Source organism: Mixophyes fleayi, chromosome 12 (genome assembly GCF_038048845.1).
Source record: "Mixophyes fleayi isolate aMixFle1 chromosome 12, aMixFle1.hap1, whole genome shotgun sequence".
NCBI lineage: Eukaryota > Metazoa > Chordata > Amphibia > Anura > Limnodynastidae > Mixophyes > Mixophyes fleayi.
The window spans coordinates 28,561,758-28,581,589 of NC_134413.1; the positions used below are offsets into that span (position 1 = coordinate 28,561,758).

Below are 19,832 nucleotides of genomic sequence, written 5' to 3' on the forward strand. Positions count from 1 at the left end.
ACACTGTCAGCTGCAGTAAAATATTAGCTGTATAAAACAGCAGGAGCTCTAGGACAGCATTGTGTGCATATATTTCTGTTCCTTTTTATTAGACGCGCTTTGTAGCTTTTGCTGTTTTGAAAGCAATCCCACCTGGAGTCGCAGGAATAAATCACTTTGGTAGATGGTAACATTTTGTTTTATTTTCTGCAATCTCTTCTCTTTGAGTAAGGGAATGTACAATATATTACTAGCACATGCAATGCTATGGTGAATCCCGATTCTAACAGAACAGTGTATCAGAAAATCTATGATTGTGGTGGGCCGTGTTAGGATGACCAAAGCCACATAGAAGGGAGTGGGGGGGGGACAGGCTGTACTATCCAAATATCAGGGGTGGGAAGGAACAGGTTATGTACACTGTGACTTAATGGAAATGCTGCTGTTAATTGTAGAGTTGACAACGATGTTTTGGTGACTTGCCCCCACTGTCGTTTGTGAGTAATTAGCTTGCTGTATTTGTCTCCAGACTTAGGAATACACAGATATTTTAGCATAATTAGAAAAGAAGGACAGGTGCTATATCTGATTTAGCATTCATGAAGTGGTTGGACCTGAGTGATAGAGGAAGCGGGAGAAGATCACCAATGACTTGCGCCAAAGCAGACATGAATGACAGACACAGCCACATTCACACCTGGGAAGTGAAGACATGCGTCTTATTACAGGAAGTTCAAACCAAATGCAAATCACACCGGCGCAGTGACACCTGCCTGTAGAAATAATGCTGTGGTGAAATAGCAAGCACCGATACCAAATATAAACTATCTAAATTAATATACTGGGTTTTTTTAACCAATATATGGGTAGAGAAGAAAACTGATCATGATACTGGTTTTATGCCATATCACAGCAACTTGCACATAAAGCATAATTTTTTAATTTACTTGTTTATAATTGTTTAAAATAATAGTGTAATACTTGAATGGCATTGGCAAGATATAAGCCACAAACTTCACTATGGCCTCAGTAATGTCACCTAGTGAATTCATAAGCAGATTTCTCATAAATATTGCTAAAAGATGTTGACCCACACTGTGTGCAGGTGATTGGTATAAAGTAAAAATAAGAAAACAAATACAAAATACTCTCATTTGTACAAATACATCTAATGCAGACCAAGGCACATTTTTTTTTTCTTGCTGAGAAAAATAATTCATACAAAGCCACCTTGAAGTAGTTAGATTAATTTTCTGAAATCAGGAGTTGCTTAGTAACACAAGATCCAGCTTTGGCCATTTCTGGATTGTGAAGCCATCTGTTCAGTATGTGTATGTGCACATTTCAACATGACAAACCAGCAATTAAACGGCTCCATAATTTCTTAGAGGGACAGAATGTGTTTTTTTTCTTCGCAGATGTTTTGTTTCTGGAGAGGATAAGAGTGAAATCATTTCTAAGACATATTCTTTTCCTGCAATGTAAAATTGTTTGTGTGTTTTAAAAGAATGATGCATTTACAGTAGGTATTAACACATTGCCCAGATTAGTAGCTATAAAAATGCTTTATAGGATGAAGTCGTGGCCATTCAGCAAATATATATTAAATTGATTTTGCCTGTTAATGTAAATGACTTTCTATGTTCGTACTGTGGACGCCATGTATTGAAGCGTCTGATGCGCAGCACAAAGTTAAGGACCCATCATTTGCACAAGTTTGCCTAAATCTCCATGAAAGTTTATAGGTTGGTGGAACAATGTAGCAGTTTGGAGTCGGCGCAATTTGCGTTTTTAAAAGTGATTATTGAAATTAGACAAATGGATGGTGAGGGTGGATTTTTAGGTCCCTCCCTTGCTGTTCAGAGGAGCGCATGCCCATTACAACTCTACAAAAGGCTAGCGGTCTCCGGGTCTCATCCTATACTTTTCATTTGACTTGTGTTGGGCCTCCATGTTGGTGGAGAAGCGCATTTCTATGAGCAGGTAAAAGTAATGTAATAAAAATCTTCACACACAAAAGTGCCATGTATAGTAATATTAATCCCAATGTTCTCTCACGCTCATGATTAGTGTAAGCTATAAATGAGTTGTAGTAATATGATTTGAACAAAAGGCTTTAAATAGGTCAATGTGTTTTCCAGAGCCAACGTGTCACCTACCTGCTGTGTCTAAGGTCCATCCATCATACAGAGACAGCCCCACCGGAAGACTTATCCGACAGGATCCCGTACTTCACCTCTCCCCCCACAAACAGGGACAGGTACATTCGTCTTTCCTTGTTTTTTAACAATTAACTTTTTACAATAAATTACAGATATTTTTGGTGGAAGAATTCTGGGTGGAACTATGGGGTTGAAGGGAAAACAAGATGCCACATTATTGTATATTACCAAATTATATTTAATAGAATCGGTACCACACTTTGTTTTTGCTTATTATTTTTTTAAAGTGTTGTTTAAAGGCTACCTTTTAAATATTTTTGCAACATTAAATATAATTAAACATTGCAATTTATTAAACTTAAATACATTGGTTTAATTTTCTGTATTGTTTTGTTATGATTGTTTTCTTTTTTTAATATCTGTGTTAATCTATTTCTTCAGTGCTGAAGGTTAATTTGTTGTTAATGAAGAGGTTTATATTGCGACTAACCGCTGTGTACAAATCACAGCTTGCTAAAAAAGGGTTAAACATGATCAAAATGAAGATGTCTTTTAGAGTTATATGCCAGGTTGTTTATATTGTGCTTGATTTCATACAAGACTTGACTGCTTCTATTGGTGTCCATGATTATTGGATCTTGATAGTAGTTTGAATCCAATGTCAATTAATGCTTAACAGTTATTATTATGTTAGACAGAATATTGCCTTTCTTCCTTGCAGACCGACAGCCATTATTCCAGTCACTCTAGCACCAACACACTCTCCAGCAATGCGTCCAGCGCTCACAGTGAAGAGAAGTGGTATGACAGTGGGGAACGCCTGGACTCAGAGCTGAACAGCTACACCTATGTTCAGGGAGCATCCTCCGACAGCGGCATTGATACCACTTCATACAGCACCAACCACGTCAACTCCGCCGCTCCCGGGGCATCAGCCACCTCGCCACGCTCTGGTCCTCCTAAAGAAAAAGTAGCTCCTCTGTGGCACAGCGTCAGCGACGTGGGGTTAATGTCTGATAGGACTTGTGAAAGGGACTCGCGCGTGTTGGATGGGAAAAGGGAATCTCCTGTGGCTATGGAGAACCACCCAAAAATCCCTATAGGCTCCAAGCCATTAACGAGAGAAAACAGCGCCTACAGCCTCAGTGACACCGCATCTCATACCAGGTAATGGTTCAGTGTTACACTCCCTCTTTACTGTGTTTGTCACTCTGCCATGCTGTCGGTGGTGAGTTCTTTGGCTAAAGAATCTTTCCAGTCTCTAACCTAACAGTAAAGCAAGATGGGGGTCGGTACTCTCGTCATGTTTTATTACATCTTTATTTTCCACCACACTTTTCCCCCATAACTTTACAAAGACAAACATTTCATCCCCCCGTCATATAACACATTAGTCCGAATATGGTTTAGATTGTTCATTAAACGGCTCACTGCAGTTGAATACTATAAATTAAATTGCCGCACACAAAATAAAATTAAACGTTTAGTTAATATTTAAGCAGATTACATTGTTTAAATAAAATGCTATAATTGTAGTTGCTTAAAAGAATTCAAACTATCCTTTACGGAGAGGTTTTTGCGCTGTGTGGATGCCTATGATCCATACACAGCAATGCAACCATTAAATGTTATAAAAAACAAATGTTTGTAATCCAATCAATGATGTACCAAAACTAATGTTAATGAAACAGTATACTCGGCATAGTTTGTACTTTTTAGAATGTGTTTAAAAGTACATTAAATAATAATGAAGGCAGTTTATTTTATTTATATTTAAATATGGGGTAGTGTTCTATAAACAAAAAAGTTTTATATAAAAAAAAATGTTCTCGGTGTATATAGTTTTGGGATTACTGCAATTTAAATAGGTTTCTCGAGTTGAGCTCTGCACAGCAGCTAAGGTCTCACCTGCTGGCATTTGTACTCGGTCATTTATCAAATCAAATAAAAGGGTTTTTCACTACAGCTCGGAAGCAAAATGTAGAAAATAAAATATACACATTTCTTCTACCAAAAGTTGATGTGTGTACTGACACTTTTTAGAAAAACCACATATCTATAGAAATCGTTTCAACCTTAGTTTAATATGTAAGGGACACAAGGTCACGGAGGCGACAGAATAACTAGGCCAGACCCCTAGAGTCAGTGAATTCATTGGGTGAGACTGACGGCTGTACAGAGTTCTTGTAGTAACACACACACTTTCAGTGCCATAAAATGACATTTTGCACATCACTTTCTTGCTTGGATGAGGTGTTTGCATATTTGAAAACACCAAAACATTTTCTGTATGTTTATACAATTTTAGTGGGTCTCATGATTAAGGCAGACATTACCCAAAGAGGGTTCAGAGATGTTTTGCTTGACAATAACTGCTGAAGGAGCCACTAAGGTCGAGTAGCAAACAAGAAAAATGTAGCCGCACAGTGCGTTTGACTTGTTTGGTCGTTAGGAAGATAAACAGGTGCATACGCCCCGTTCCGCTTTTGGAAAGACAGCTGTTTGCAGGGCTGTGGCTCATCATAGAAGAAGGTAAACTTCAGAGTCCTGTACCATGGCCCGTAAGCATAGGAAGCAAAATGGCATTTGGGTTGTGAGCATGTGTGTGTATGTGTATATATGACCTCTCTTGTTCAGTATTTGGAGTTCTCGAACTTCAAAGGAGGCTTAAATCACCCTTAATATCAATAATACATATAATCAAAGTAAGGCACCTATCTGTAAGAACAAGCAGGCATTAACAATAATTTGGTCCTTATGTTTTGAATACACCAAAACCAGAATTTAAGATTTGGATGAGCTCAAAATTGTCCCCAAAAGATTTTGCCAAATTAGTTGTAACTTTGCCTATATACCTATATAAGTGCCCACAGTTATTAACTCCTTTTTGTAAGGCATTTTTCTTCTGAAAATGCTGAGTCTTTGAACATGGATGCCGTTTTTAATCACAATTTGTGACAAACCATGATTCGCACCCTGGATATGGTGTAGATTATTTACAAAGTGAGTGGAAATCCAGCAATTAAGATTAGCTTTCTCTCATTCTCCCCCAGCACCATGAGCTCTCGGCACTCGGCAAGTCCCATTGTTTTCACTAGTGCCAGAAGTTCTCCCAAAGAAGAGTCTCACTCTGCCACTTCCCCACAGCTCGTACCTTCTTTCTCCTCTTCCTCCTCCTCCCCTTCTGGTCCTAGGACTTTCTACCCTCGCCAGGGTGCTACCAGCAAGTACCTGATTGGATGGAAAAAACCTGAAGGGACTATAAACTCTGTGGGCTTTATGGATTCAAGAAAGTAAGAGCCTTTCTGTTCTGCTCTTAGATCATAAAAATAATGTTATAGTCGCTTGACAATTCTTCTGCGCTTTTGCATACAACACGACATTGGAGAACGCCAGTAGAAAATGTGCTGCTACGATTCACGTAGCTTTTTAGGGTTTGTTTGTTTTTTTTGCATGTTTGTAGTCTCCAATTATGATAGATATTTACTTACCAAGTTACCTGCCATGCTCACATACACACATCACAGAAAACAAATTTGAGTCCAGGTTTCTTCCTTTAACAGGTATTCATGCATGAGTTTGTGGGTGTCATAACAAAATAGATTTCCATCTCCTTTCCCTGCTTTCTTCCATACCTTCATTCATTTCTTCTGATAAATCATACAAGCATTGTTACATCATTGGCAAGCATTTTCATTTGTATCACTTTCCTGACCTTTTTGTTTTCTCTTAATGAAAGACGACACCAGATTGATTGTGCGGAAATGCCACCCACCAGGTTACGTGCATCAATAAGGGACCTACAGGCATCACCGAAGCGGGTGTCTACTGTTCAAGAGGAGCTTAAGAAGCTCATTGACCTGGAGAGCCAACCTTCTGGATCAGAAATGCCTTTAAAGGTACACTCAAACTATATTTTAGCAGTTGTTGTTCTGGGCATTTTGGGCTAGACCTGACATGTCATCAAAGTGTAAATCGTATATTGTATATAAATGCTGCAAGAAAACTGGTCACAGTGTTCTTAATTTGCCAAAAAGACCAAAGTAAGAGCGGTGATCTTCCTTGTTCAAATCGGTAACATAGTCCAAACAGCTAAAAACTTGTCTATAAAAATACATAGCAATATTACGTGACTTACTCCACCTTGCTTTTATTTTTTTTATTTATGATCACCTCCAAGGCCTACAGGGACCTGGATGTAACCTTTAGTTTTAGTAGTCTTCATATGATGACCAGTCCATGGTTGGGAGGTATCAAGCTGCTTGGTTTCTTGGTAAAGATTACTGGTTAATTTGTATGGAAGTAGCCTGCTGCCCTTATTATAAAAGCATGTTCTATGTATAGGAAGTCGGTGATTGAAGCCCAGTACATTGGAATCGCTAGTTATACTATTGAATGCGATGTATTATACATTTGTGGGCATTATTATTATCGTAGATTTGTAAGCCGCCACAGTGCTCCGCAGTGCCGTACAGTAAGGAAAACAGGACATACAAGCCAGACAAAATAAATGCAGACATGAAAACAAAGGGTATGGAGGACTCTGCTCATAAGAGAGCTTACATTTTAAGCTATAAAATATATTGTAACTCTAGCTTAAAATTGTGCTAGTTAGTATTGCTATTTATATCTTCTTTAAACAGCTAGCTATTCCGGCTCATTAAACGCCACCCAAATTTTAATTTGTCTAATTAAAAATCATTAGGCTGAGTGTTACTACAGCAATAACTCCTAATATTCAACATAGGATTTCTGCCTGAAAGCATTTAATATAATCATTCCTACCGCTGCATTTGCCAGATTATGAATAACTGACCTTCCCTTGCTTAGAAACACCAGTGGCCAGGAATTAATCTTGAAAATCCAGTTTCAGATGTTGCTAAGGAAAATCCAATATGTCAAATGTCAGGAACAGTGTTTGGGTTTCCAGGTTAAAATTCCTATTTCCGGTAGCTGTTATCTCAGTAAGTTGTATTACACATCATAATATGGCAACATCATGTTTGTAGAGTTACTCTTTACGATTAATTCCTTTAATATGAGATTTAGTCTAGGAGTTTAAAACCAATCCATTTTCCACTTTGTTCGCCAGCTTCTTACTGTGTTGCAATAGGCTGTTCCAGCTGGTGGGTAATTATAGCCCACTAGGGAAGGCCGTGCTGTGACCGTTGTGATGGGATGGCTCAGTTGGAAGTCTGGTGAAGTCTTTAATAAGTTGGACGCCTGCTGTATATGTATGCAAGCTCTAGGATTTTTGTCAGTACCCTGTAGACATGGAAATTCAAGATATTTTTTATCCCAATGGTTATTGTTTATGCTCGTAACCTTGGCATAAAGCTCTTGGCTATGATCACAGCTTTGAAAATACAGTTACATTGTAACAATTATATTTAGTACGATTGTTCTTGTGCCAACTATGAGTTCTGTAGGGCCCACTTGAAGGTAACAAATATGTCCTTTGTTTTATTCACCTTTCTGTGAAGTGCATGATGATGTCCAGGTCTAAACTGACAACACATCTCCAGTAGTTGTAATCACGCGAATAAAAGAAAATGAATCCCTCATAGAGCTCTGAGCAGTCTATAACGGCTCATCTAGAGCATATAGTTTCCATGACAACAGTACACTATGTTCTTCCTGTGTTTAAAGCCAAAAAGTATTGGAAAATATCAGGTTATGTCAAGATGCAATGATTCATTTTTCATATTGTACTATAGAACTGTATAAACATAGTGCTGTTTGTTACAATAGAGCTCTGGCTTAATTTCTTCAGTCTTCCTTTTTTATTCACTTTCTGCCTCCCTATGTGGTTCTTATGACACTTCACCCAGTACCTATTGGGTACTCCCTGACTTTCTCATATTTATAGTTTATTTTGAAGCAGTTCCTGAAAATGTCCAGCCCATGCAGTCTATACAGTCAGTGTGGATGGCCTGCCCAATGGGATACTAGGAAATCTCCGGTGGGCTCCATTGCCTGAGGTCCCAATCCCTTCACTAAGCATACAGGAATAGAATGGGAGGAAGGTGGTTGAAGGTTGGATCAATTACGTCCTAAACAAACCCCCTTCGTGGACTGGCAACGTCCCTCAGATGGCTCGCTATTTTGTGGGCTCCTGCTTTCCGCATTGGGCCCCCCATACCTCTGTAACAACAGTGAATAGAATGTAATGTGTAACTCGCGAGAGAACTATGAAACATTCAGGCATAAAATCCATGTAACCCAAATGTACAGTTACCTGCAGTTTGTTAAAAAAAAAATATTGTCTTTTTAAAAATATAGTTGTTGAAATACGGTGCCTTAGCTTACCTCTTTTTAATAAGGAAAGGAAATATTAATTTGTTTTATAGTGTTATTGTGTTAAAATTGTTGTACACACGGCATTAGGGAATAACATCCTAATGTCTGTGAGAGATACTGCACCCATTCAATTCAGTTTTCCAGTTTTGATGACTTTAATGTATTATTTGAATGTGCCTCCTTGCAACTTCTACTAAACTAAACACATTGCTTTTTTTTTTTTGACTGTCTTATGCCTTTTTATGCCTTTTTTGTCATTGTGGACAGTTGGTACATTTTGGATAAGAGGCACCTCTGCTAAACTGTTTTCATTGGATACAGTTGAGTCTGTGTAGCTTCATATACCAGATATGTGCAACTGTATTGATAAGGACAGAATTAGTCACCAAATATTTCTAAACTTTTGAAAATGGTAAAGCAGCAATTCCACGAAAAGCTGCAGTGTTTTATTTTTACATAAATCACTGTGACAGGCTTTAAGAAGAATGCTATTCATGGTTTTACTTATCTTGTTTTTTTCTTGTTGTTGTTTGGGGTTTTTTCAAGCTCTTGATGATTTATGATTCTGAACTACCATGTGAACCACAGTCACATGGCACATGATATAGTGAGCAGAGAGGCTTTGAAACCCCTCTGAGCTCTGTTTGCACTGTAACATCCTCTTTCTCATCCCACTTCCATCACATGACATGCTGAGACCTGTGAACCTGTGTCTGTATAGCAGACTGATTGTGCCTGTGTCTGGCAGCTATGTGGGATTGCTGCTTTATAGCATGATATTGATGACATAGTTTACGTTGTTTTGTCAATTAGTTATTTTACACCATAATGATAAAATATTTACTTTTATAACTATCAATGAGTAATTGTTAGGAATCGACCTATAGATTTAAAAGTGTTGCAAACTTTATTAAACTAGCACACACCACGTCTATATAATCATGTTGAAGGAAGCACTTTTAATGAAAGAAATACATTCGTTAATTTGTGATGAACAAAGAATATTTTAATAAACTATTCACAAAGACATTTGTTAAATATGACGGTTATCTGTCCACTTTTAATGAACACATTGCTAAACTGACATCTGTGTTGGACATACAGTACATTTGGGTTTTTGTGTATAAATTCTTGTTAAATATATAATAGTTTTGTAAATTTAATTTAATGCAAAGTTGCAGACAAGCATATACAAGCATCAATAATATCATGTGAAAATGGAAAATCCATTTAAAAATCAACTGAGCCCATTTCCTAGCATAATATATTACATCCATTAATGCTAGAAAGCTGAGTGACTTCAGTGCAGAACTCTGGTTTCTCTGACAATGGGAAATCTTTGAAGTTGGTTCAAAATCTAAAGCTGTTGTAATTGTAACCAATCACAATTTGACTCCTGACCCCCGAGAAGCGAACAGTCACAGTTAAGGAAGCAACGCAGTGTTGCTGGGAGGAGGCAGAGGAACAGAAACACCAATAAATAATGAATCAATAAGAACAATTTCTGGCACGTTGGTAGCTAGTAAAATAAATGTGAAAACATTGCAGCTAATGCCTTAGTGATGTCTCAGGCTCCCAGAGAATTGATGCATTCTGAATACTGGTTCATCACACACAACAATGTAAGCAAAATATTGAAGCAGTTGACGCTAGACTTTATAGCTTTTGTTCTTTCTTTTGTCTTTTTCTTCAAGTCGTCTTTCCCTACAACGCCAACAAGCAAGCGATCTTTGCACAGGACACTTTCTGATGAGAGCATCTACAGCAGTCAGCGGGAGATGGTGTTCATCAATGCACGCGCTTCACTCCTGGACCAAGCTCTTCCCAACGATGTCCTCTTCAGTAGCACCTACCCATCGCTGAACAAGTCACTGCAAATGCGCAGACCATCATACACTTTGGGTATGAAGTCAGTACATGGTGAGGAATGGAGAAAACATAATTTAATGGGTTGTCTTCATATATATCCTTTTAAAAGAGGTGTCTAGCCAAACATATATTTTAACTGTAAACCCCCTCCCTCTATGCATCATCACACCCTGATAATTTTTGAAAAGATGATTTTTCTGGTGAAGGTTAGATCTTCAGACACAACAGCTTGTCAGGTGTCAACAGTACAACGTAGTCAATGTTCGCCACACAGGACAGACCTCTATGTGTTGTGCACATAGAGGTACTGTATATCAAAATCCTCCAGGTGCTGGCAATAGGTGAATGAACCATTGAAGAGGTAGTTGTAGGGGGGGGGGGGTTACTAGTAAAATACAATAATATACTGGATTAATATCCTGTAGTTTTACGGGTTGTGAATAGTAATAATGAAAACTGATACATCAGGAGGTATATCTAAGTGAACTATAACTTTATTTTTGTAAAGTTTTATCTAGTAAATAAGTAAGCCATCTGCTCTCCTTGGCAGCAGTTTGAAACAGCAGAGTGCTGTATTCCAGAATTGTTGCAAATGGAAAATAGATGTTTTTTTGTTCCAATTTTTTACTCTACCTCACTCTCCAGCTTTTCTTACATTTAGACTACATATACACTGCGTTTTTTGTCGCATGTAAAAATTCATTTATGTACGCGTTATAGATGCATTTGATATGCGTTTACAAATGTGTTATTTAAACATGGTTTCTGACCAAGCAGGAAGTAATACCGCTTTCATACTGCCGCCCCGGGTATATGAACCCGGGATGTTGCCGGGGCGGCAGAGGCTCTTACCTTCAACTTCCTGGATCTCCATGGCAGCATCACAAGAGGAGCTCTGATTGGCTCCTCTTGTGATTTTTTTTTTCTTCAAACTTTAACATTGTCTGGTGAGACCGAAAAACCCAAGTCTCACCATTCATAGTGAGGCGACCCGGGTCAGACCCGGGAATTACCCCACAAAAAGACCCAGGTCTCATTCCCGGGTCAGTCGACCGGGAATTCTACCTGGAGTCATTCATACTGCAGCCTCGAACCAGGCAAAAACCCGAGATGAGGTTGCAGTATGAAAGGGGTATAAGTCTCTTTATCGATACAAACGCTTCTTAACCGCCTATCATTGCATTTACAATGTGCTCCCATTGAGGTGAATGTACGTTTTTATTTATAAATGCAGATTTGCATGGATGTAATTCTTACACTTTATAAAACCTCATTTTAAATAGAACAAGTTATTTATAATTACTTTTGGAAGGTGGGATTACTGTGCTTTTATTCTTTCTCCCACTAAGTGCTCAGAAATTGCATTCTCTACACAATAAACAATAGAGAACATTTTCCAAGCTTCAACCCCTTCTCTAACATCAACAATTATTTGCAGTAGTGTGCTTATAATGATCTGAGTTACTGTTTGGATGTGTTTGCAAATAGAACCTGATTGACTCACTTATCCGCTATTGTGTGCTTTTATGTTACATGTATACTTGTTAAGTGACATGGTAGTCTGGCTGTGAGGAATTGTACCCTGGAGAGGGGGAGATAGTTTAATGTAGTCTCCATGCAGGGTTAAAATTATCTAAACAAAAGAAGCAGTGGGTTGATTTAGCTTCCATCGAAGGAGTTGTGCAATGAGGATTAAAACAGGAGTGGGCAGAATTATTTAGCCAATCAAGTCTAGGTACGCGGCTTTCCTTTTTAAGGAAGCAGGGAGTTGAATAAGCCATTGAAACCTATAGAACTTTCTGCGAAAAGTTGATAACCAGCAATTAGCATAGCTGCCTGGCTCCTGGGGCTTATGCACCACTGGATTTAAAAACCTGCACTTTTGACAGTTTATGTAAATTATATGTCAGGCTTCATAAATGGTCCATGTGTTTTGTTGCATTACCTAGGTGAGTTCTCTGCCTCGGACACCTCCCTCACTGACATCCATGATCAAAGAAGGCAGCCCATGCCCGACCCTGGTCTCATGCCCTTACCAGATGCTGCCTCTGATCTAGAGTGGTCAAACTTGGTGGATGCTGCCAAAGCATTTGAGGGTAAGTACCAGCTACACCAAGCAGTGATATTTCTATGCATGTTGCAGCTGGTTACAATACCCCACTACATTCAGTGACCATTGCTCTGTGACCATAAACACCAGATCTACCTTCTAATAAGAAAAGAATAACCTATGATAGGTTTCATTTCCAATGTGTAAACCCCAGGCACAGTTTATACTCAGATTAGGACCACTGATATTTGTATGTTGACGTACTAATATGTATAAATTGTGCAAGTCTTCAGCTGATTTCTGGTATATTGTTCTGCAATGAAAGGGTTAAACAGACATAGATTTTATCCAGTTACAAGGTTGTCTGATCCAGTACACAGACAGCTGTCTTTCACTCTGGGAACACAGCTATTTTGTATTGTTGTGAAGGAACGAGCTTTGCCTCCCACACAATACAAATACGTGTCCAGTCCATTACATGTAGTACTTGATGTTTCCAAGTTACATTAAAGCTTCTTTCAGAGAAGCAAGTTCCACCGCTGATAACATTGTTCCTTGTGGCATGAACACATTCACAGGCTTGTTTTAGAAATTGTATAAATGCTTTTCCCTTACAGTGGACCTACATCACAGAAGTGACCTTCACACATTGTGTTCTAGCACTTCACAAATAGGTATTTATGCTTTTACAAAACTGTTAAGTAGTATAATTATGTACATTTATCTAACTTATTAATCGGATGATAATAACAGTATGCATAATTTGTTGACAGGAGAAAAGTGATTAAATGAATTGAAAATTTAACTATTGCAGAGATTACTTAGTTTGGTTCCTAAATAAAGATTAAGAACCCATTCTGTAGTGTGTACAAACAAAGAGACTTTGATACACTACCCAATTCATTATTTATTGTAAATATTTATATGTAGTTGTGTTGTATAATTGAAAAATGCTTTAATTGAAGTGAAGCTGTGGGACTGACTTTACATGTCTCTCTAGATCAGAGAGCTTCCTTCTTTACCTCTACGGATGACGAGCATAGACCTGGGAGCTCCGCTTCAGTCGGTGACCAATTAGAAGGCCAGGCCACCTCTCAGTCCAGCACTTACTATGGGTATGACTTCTGAAGACGTTAGGGTTTCATATAAGCACCTCTGCATGTTCCAGTGAGGGGAAATTCCTAAGTAGAAAAAAAGAAGAGGTCCACCTGGCTGTGGCCTACTCAATAAGTTGTCATCAACCTAGCCCTTCATACAGGATGTACTATGGGAATCATATAGAATTAGGAGTAAATCCTGCTGGAAGGTGCAGGATTGGACCTTGGTGCTGTAGAGAGCAAATTTAAAATCAGTAAGAATTTGCATTGGACAGTGAAAGCGATTGTACTATATGCATATGGTGTGACCACAACCATAAATATTACTTGTCGCTTACCATACCAAGCTGTTTTTCAACAATAAGCTCATCATTCTTTTATTACATACAGAGCATACACCGGTATTTCTGGGCTGTGTTCATCTCTGATCAGTCTGAACGGCAAACTTGTATGTTGGAATTTTTCACTCCTAAGAGCCTTCATTTCCTTAACAAGATTCTTTGAGCAGCCAGTTCTTTTTGACAATGTTTTTGGCACTATTTAAGTAACCTGGGAATTCTTGGACATTCTCTGCTTTTTATTACAGGAAAGAGTCTCCCACATCACTTGCTACAAAGGTTGAACAGCTGGAGAGCATGCTGAAAATGCTGCAGTATGACCTCAAAAAGGTATAGCAACCATGCACACACTCACTAAACATTATACTTTATGGTTATACAGGCTTAATAATGCAAATTCCTCTGCTAAAGTAACCTACATGTTTTGGGCTCCGTTTCAGTTTAAAGCACTGAAGCAAGAAGGTAAATGCACTTGACCCTCTACTGGGTGGTCTGTTAGCAAGTAAAGTTGGATTAAGCCCCCCCCCCCCCTCTATGTATGAGTCTCCCAATCTGCTGACTGTACATAGAATGTCTGCTACTCTGACGACTTCCTAGCTAATCTCACAAGTTTGGCTTTAAATGATGCCAGATAGAGAACCACCACCCTCCTAAGCCATAGCTAAGCTCTATAAGGGATAAATACACAGCTTGCCAGACAAATCGGAAGTACAAAGGTCAGTAAGTAGAAAGAACAGTTATTTTAGATTTATTAATGAACTTGCTATCACGCAGGATTTGATATATATTATCTGAAAGTGCTTTGACTTGCACTACAACAAAGATTCTCCCAGCTGATCTAGGTTTGCAGTTCATCTGGTTTTAATTCAGTTAATTGGAAACCTGCAAACAGCCTGCGTAGGAGTACCCAGAGATTTCTTGGCAGGTTTCTCCATCCCCATCTGATTGTTCCCTGCTGAGCAGGCAAAGGGATGGTCCCTGGAACGCTTTGCAGCATTCCAGTGATAACTGTGTATATTCTGACAATTTACTCGGCAGTCATACTTCTGATATTTATGTTGTTAAAGATAAACCTTAAATGTTATTGTAGGCTATATATATTTGATTTAGAAAGGCTTTGTCTTATTGTTGTCGCTAGGTTAAATTCACAACCAAGCTTTGCAAGGGATAGACAGCTGCTCTGGCATTGATATTATCTAGCAGAGAGGATTCCCTCACCCTCATTTGTACTTGCTCTTGTAGGAAAAGGAAGACAAAGCAAATCTTCAAGCAGAAGTGCAGCTCTTACGTGAAGACAACATGCGCTTGCAGGAGGAATCTCAGAGTGCCTCAGCCAAGTTGAAGAAGTTCACAGAATGGGTGTTCAACACTATAGACATGCATTAGGGGACAGTATAGACTGCCCAGAATACAAGACTTCTGTCCAGCTAGGAGTGTACCATAGACCTTTTGGGCTTTGACTGCTCCTGGATCCAATTGTACAGATAGACAAGCCACAAAAGTTTCCATCTCCTCACCTGCCTGCATGTTTTGAGGACAGTATCACTAATCACTGCCTACGTTCCGGGGACAACACAAAATAATACATGTAATAACTGAAATGTGAATATTTCATTAGTAAATGTACAGTTTTGAAAGCAAAAAGTTTGCCAAACATGGTCACTTTTTGGGCAATAATCCCTGAGCAAAAATATTATTCTTATTATTGCCATAAAAATATTTAGCAATTGTTTTTAATAGGTTCTTTCACTTGAAATGATTTTCAAATTCAAAATTGTATAAGGAAATAAATGTAAGCCATGTAATAACATGTAAGCTGTAAGGAGCAGCTTCTATAATGTGTTGCTTGGTATCCAGTAAGCAATGGAATTTGCTTGTCTGTGTTTCTTTTGCAGTATGGTGAACACTACGGTCATGTATCTATCAATTATCTGCTTCCCTCACCCCCACTAGTATAGATAATTCCTGGCTATTTTGTTTATGAAACAGCAATAAGTCCCCAGTCTACTGATAAAATATAGATACAGGGGCATAAACATTGATTAGCTGCTGTCATGATAAAGGCTTACTTTTTTCACATTTGTGATCTACATAGCACACCTCCCACAGTTTGCTAGTTTGTGTCTTACGTTGTGTTTCAGTACGTGTGGGAAGACTCACTAGATGCTGCGATATGTATGTCGTCTCTGTAGCATTCCATTTCCCAAACTTTTGACCGGCAGTCTGTTAAATGATCATGTCTGTCCCTGGTGGACCCTTAGTGAATTAAATCATGCTTCATTATTCCGAGTTTTCCAACCTTTGCTTTAAAATAGTGAAAGGAAAAAAGTGTATTTTTATTTTTAAAATTTAACGGCGCACTAATGTGTTTGCAGATTTTGATGAGCTTTTAATTTTCTGGCTGTTTCTAGAACACAAAACACAATTTTGGGATTCTGTGCAGCATTCTTGTATAAAATATTCCCAATCGCAGACAAATGCCTGTGCTGCTTGGTTTAAGCTGTATTTTAAGACCGTTTCGTTGCTATGGAACCGGTAATGGCAATATTGGTTTCTATGGTACAATAAAAAAAAATAGCAGTCAGACTTTGGGCTAGCAGTATATATTGTTAGAGGACAAAAAAACAGTAATATATTTCATTCTCCATTAACCACAGTTTTATGTGCCACTATACACAATGCAACATACATATTCTCAAAATGGACAGTCCACAATATCAACATTTTTAAACCAAACCCTATATTTGCTACCAGATTCTATCTAGGCAGAGAGATTTATATTTTGTAAGAAAATGTAATTTGTTCTCTGAAAAAGTATCGCTTGCAAGGCTTCATTAGTAATGTTTGTGACACATTGAGTAATGTTTCTTTGCTATGTTCAAATATGTGCTTTTTTGCGTCCTCTTTTGTTTTTAGTAGCTAAAAAGGCATGTACAGAAATATTATATGTCACCCACATGACAAGAAGCTTGCAGTCTATTTACCCTGCCAAAGCCATCTGGTGATATTTTACAATAGCGATCAAAGTGTTTTGAGTGTCTTTTGTTTTGTTTGTTTTTTTAATGACTGTATGAAGGAGATTTATATAATAATGCCTGGTATAACTTGTAAATTGAATTTTTTGCTAACCTCTCGATTGTTCTGAAATCTTGTTTTGATTTCTCTTCTATGGAAATGGAGGGGCTTGAGGCAGGCTATTTATTAGAATTTTGCAACAAAGTTATTGTATCTGAGATTGCAGAGAAAACTTGTAAAATCCTGACAATAAAGCTGGTTTTAAGAGTCTTCTGTGTTTTTATTCACACTCCTGCTTAAAGTCTGAAATAAAGAGAAAGGAAATCTCATAAAAATAGCAACATTGATTAAGGTTTATGTTAAATAAAGTCCTATAGATGAGCAGTAAAACATATGGGCATAATGTATTCTTTATAAAATTAATCTACACAATTTAATTTGTATGATTATGCCAGGCCTAGCCAATCTGTGGCTCTCCAGGTGTTGTGCTACTACAAGTCCCAGTATGCCCTGCTACCTATTGGCTGGCTGCTGGCAAAGCATGCTGAGGCTTGTAGTCTCACAGCACCTGCAGAGCCACAAGTTGGCCAGGCCTGCTTTATGCTATTTGATTAATACTGGCAAAAGTGACCTTGTCCTTACCCATTGCTCAGACCCCAGTGCACAGATTGGCAGTGCAAGAAGGCTAGATTAGCAGCATGAGTGGGGGACTTGCTGTTTTCCTGCTTGTGGACAGATGTGGCAGGCTGAGTAGTGATTAGATTTGACGATTTTTTTCAGCGGTAGCGGAGGGTTAGTTAATGGAGCAGAAGTACATATATACAGAGGTAGGAGGGCTGGTAAGTGACCCTGCAGGAGAATGATTGCTGGGGAGTGGGGAAGGTAAGGCTGAGAAACCATAATTGTGGGATGTGATATTTGGGCAGGAAATGAGTAGATTAAGTTTGGAACCAAAATGGAAGCATTGTTGTTCTGCAGGAGACAGTGATTGGGGGAGGTCAGAGAGGGGAGTATTGTGGATCTGGAGGTAAACACTGTATAAAGAGGGGAAAGAATAGCAGGTTGAAGATGGAGAATAGATGTTTCATAGTCTGAGCTCACAAAGGTCTGAGCGTTCACTGTGCTCCTGTGTGTAGGACGAGAGGGTGTGGTCTTTGAGGATGGGCCATTTCCCATAACATTTATCATCCCAAAAGCGGGACAAAATAAGCCCTGCCCTTGCTATGCCCAAACTCCACCTACATATGGACAAATATGGGTAAAACTCCAGCCCCTTTCCTGTTAAAACCTTTCTGGTCCGTGTATCGGGCAGTCCCTCCAAAATCTGGACCATGGGGAGGTATTCTATCCACTACATGATGATGTACAAGACACCAGCTTCTGCTCAAAGCAGCTCATACCTGGGCAAACCTTGTTTTATTATTTTTTTGGGCAAGGGCAGTTCTCTAATTGTTTCAGCTTAATGCCCCTCTAAATAATGCTTGTCACAATCAGAATCACCTAAGCATGCCTGACATGTGGATGTAATTGTTGTTCAAAAAATAATAATACCTGGTCTGTCTAAACATGATTAAAATCTCCCAAAATATATCTCTCACTTGCACACACAGTTTTGCCACCACTAACATCTAGTTCAAGAGCTGACAGTCAGGGAGTAACCGAAGACTTCCTAAGAGTGATTCCCAAATATAAACATAACTTAATTTAGTCAGACTTATTGTAACCCAAGCAATTCAGTACATAAATGTAGCATTATAAAAAAAAAAAGAAGTCTATTTGACACAGACAGAATGTTAACAGTTTTCATAAGTTTTTTGTTAACGTAAAAGTGATCTAAAACAGCGGAACTGTCATAGACTCTCACGCACTCTTGCCTAATCTGCTGCCATGGTGAAGGCTAGAAGGTATTGATTATTATTTTTGTTTTATTTTTCACCACTGGATTAATAGCTGGCAGAAAGAGGACCCTCCTGTATTTAGGTAACTAAAACATGGATATTGAGGGTATGTGTGTGTGGGGGGGTTTGTGTTTTGTTTTTAAATAAAATACAGTACTTTATCAAGGTGTCTGCGTTCTTTCCCCTGGTTGTCAACGCTTGTAGTGTTGACAACCAGCGGAAGCACAAGTAATGCTCTGATAGCAATAGGTATGCTGATAGTTATAGTTTTACAAGCATCAGCATTCAGTCTAGGGCTGGTAGAACTTGCTGGGACTACAAAAAAATACTGCTAGCTTAATCTTAAAGTTTTACTGCAATGCAAGAGGTATTGGGAGCAGTCCCAGTGCTTTCAGCACGGGGCTGATATTTTCCTAAGGGGGTGCATATTTTTCATGTACTCGATTCTTTTAGGGACAGCACAGGCTAGGGCAGTGTGACATTATGACAGCGGCACCCCATGCTGCAGGTTTCCTTTTTATAGGGCCACTACTAGCCCATAGCCTTGGGCTGGTAGTAGCTTGTTCGGGGGCAACTCCATGCTGGTTTTCCCTTCAAAATTGTCACTACACTATTGAGGTCTGTGCTAATGATCATCCTCTTCAGCACGGATATTGCTCCAGGTCAGGGACAGAACTACCAGAGTTGCAGCAGATGCAGGGCATCGGGGCCCATGCCGGTTGCCGCGAGCAGGGACGGATTGGCTATGAGCAGCTATTTTATTTTTAATACAACGATGGTGGCTGGCCTCCTTCCTCGAGACCAGCCACATTGCTACTAGTGGCCGCGAAAATGTCCCTCCCTTCCCCTATGTTTGGAGCCTATCCGGTTAGACATGGATATCACGTGGGACACACACAGTGTGACAGGTGCTGTCTCATTGTGAGCAGAGCAGAAGCGCGGCTGAAAGATAAGAGGGAGGGAGAGAGCTGATGTTGATGTGTGTGAGAGAGATGACAAGGGGACTTGTGGCAATGTGTGTCTTTTGACAATGGGGCTTGTGGCAGTGTGTGTATAATGTAATGTAATGTTTGTGTGTGTTTGTTTTGACAAACTGGCTTGTGGTAATGTTAGTGTGTGATATG

General features: G+C 39.0%; 1 protein-coding gene across 7 annotated transcripts in view; it reads left to right on the plus strand.

The window, feature by feature from the left end:
• Positions 1–17,080, plus strand: part of SIPA1L1 (signal induced proliferation associated 1 like 1) — a 163,032-nt gene extending 145,952 nt beyond the window's left edge. For 4 of the 7 annotated variants that reach the window (XM_075192210.1, XM_075192215.1, XM_075192211.1 and 1 more), the window contains 10 exons: positions 2,121–2,239; positions 2,863–3,308; positions 5,195–5,434; positions 5,881–6,040; positions 10,136–10,361; positions 12,260–12,406; positions 12,978–13,034; positions 13,361–13,475; positions 14,044–14,125; positions 15,038–17,080. In XM_075192210.1, coding sequence (XP_075048311.1) covers positions 2,121–2,239; positions 2,863–3,308; positions 5,195–5,434; positions 5,881–6,040; positions 10,136–10,361; positions 12,260–12,406; positions 12,978–13,034; positions 13,361–13,475; positions 14,044–14,125; positions 15,038–15,181 — 1,736 coding nt within the window. In that variant the 3' untranslated portion in view covers positions 15,182–17,080. The remainder of the gene's footprint in view (positions 1–2,120; positions 2,240–2,862; positions 3,309–5,194; positions 5,435–5,880; positions 6,041–10,135; positions 10,362–12,259; positions 12,407–12,977; positions 13,035–13,360; positions 13,476–14,043; positions 14,126–15,037) is intronic. The other 3 variants (XM_075192213.1, XM_075192214.1, XM_075192216.1) reach the window with 3 other exon arrangements.
• Positions 17,081–19,832: the final 2,752 nt, after the last annotated feature.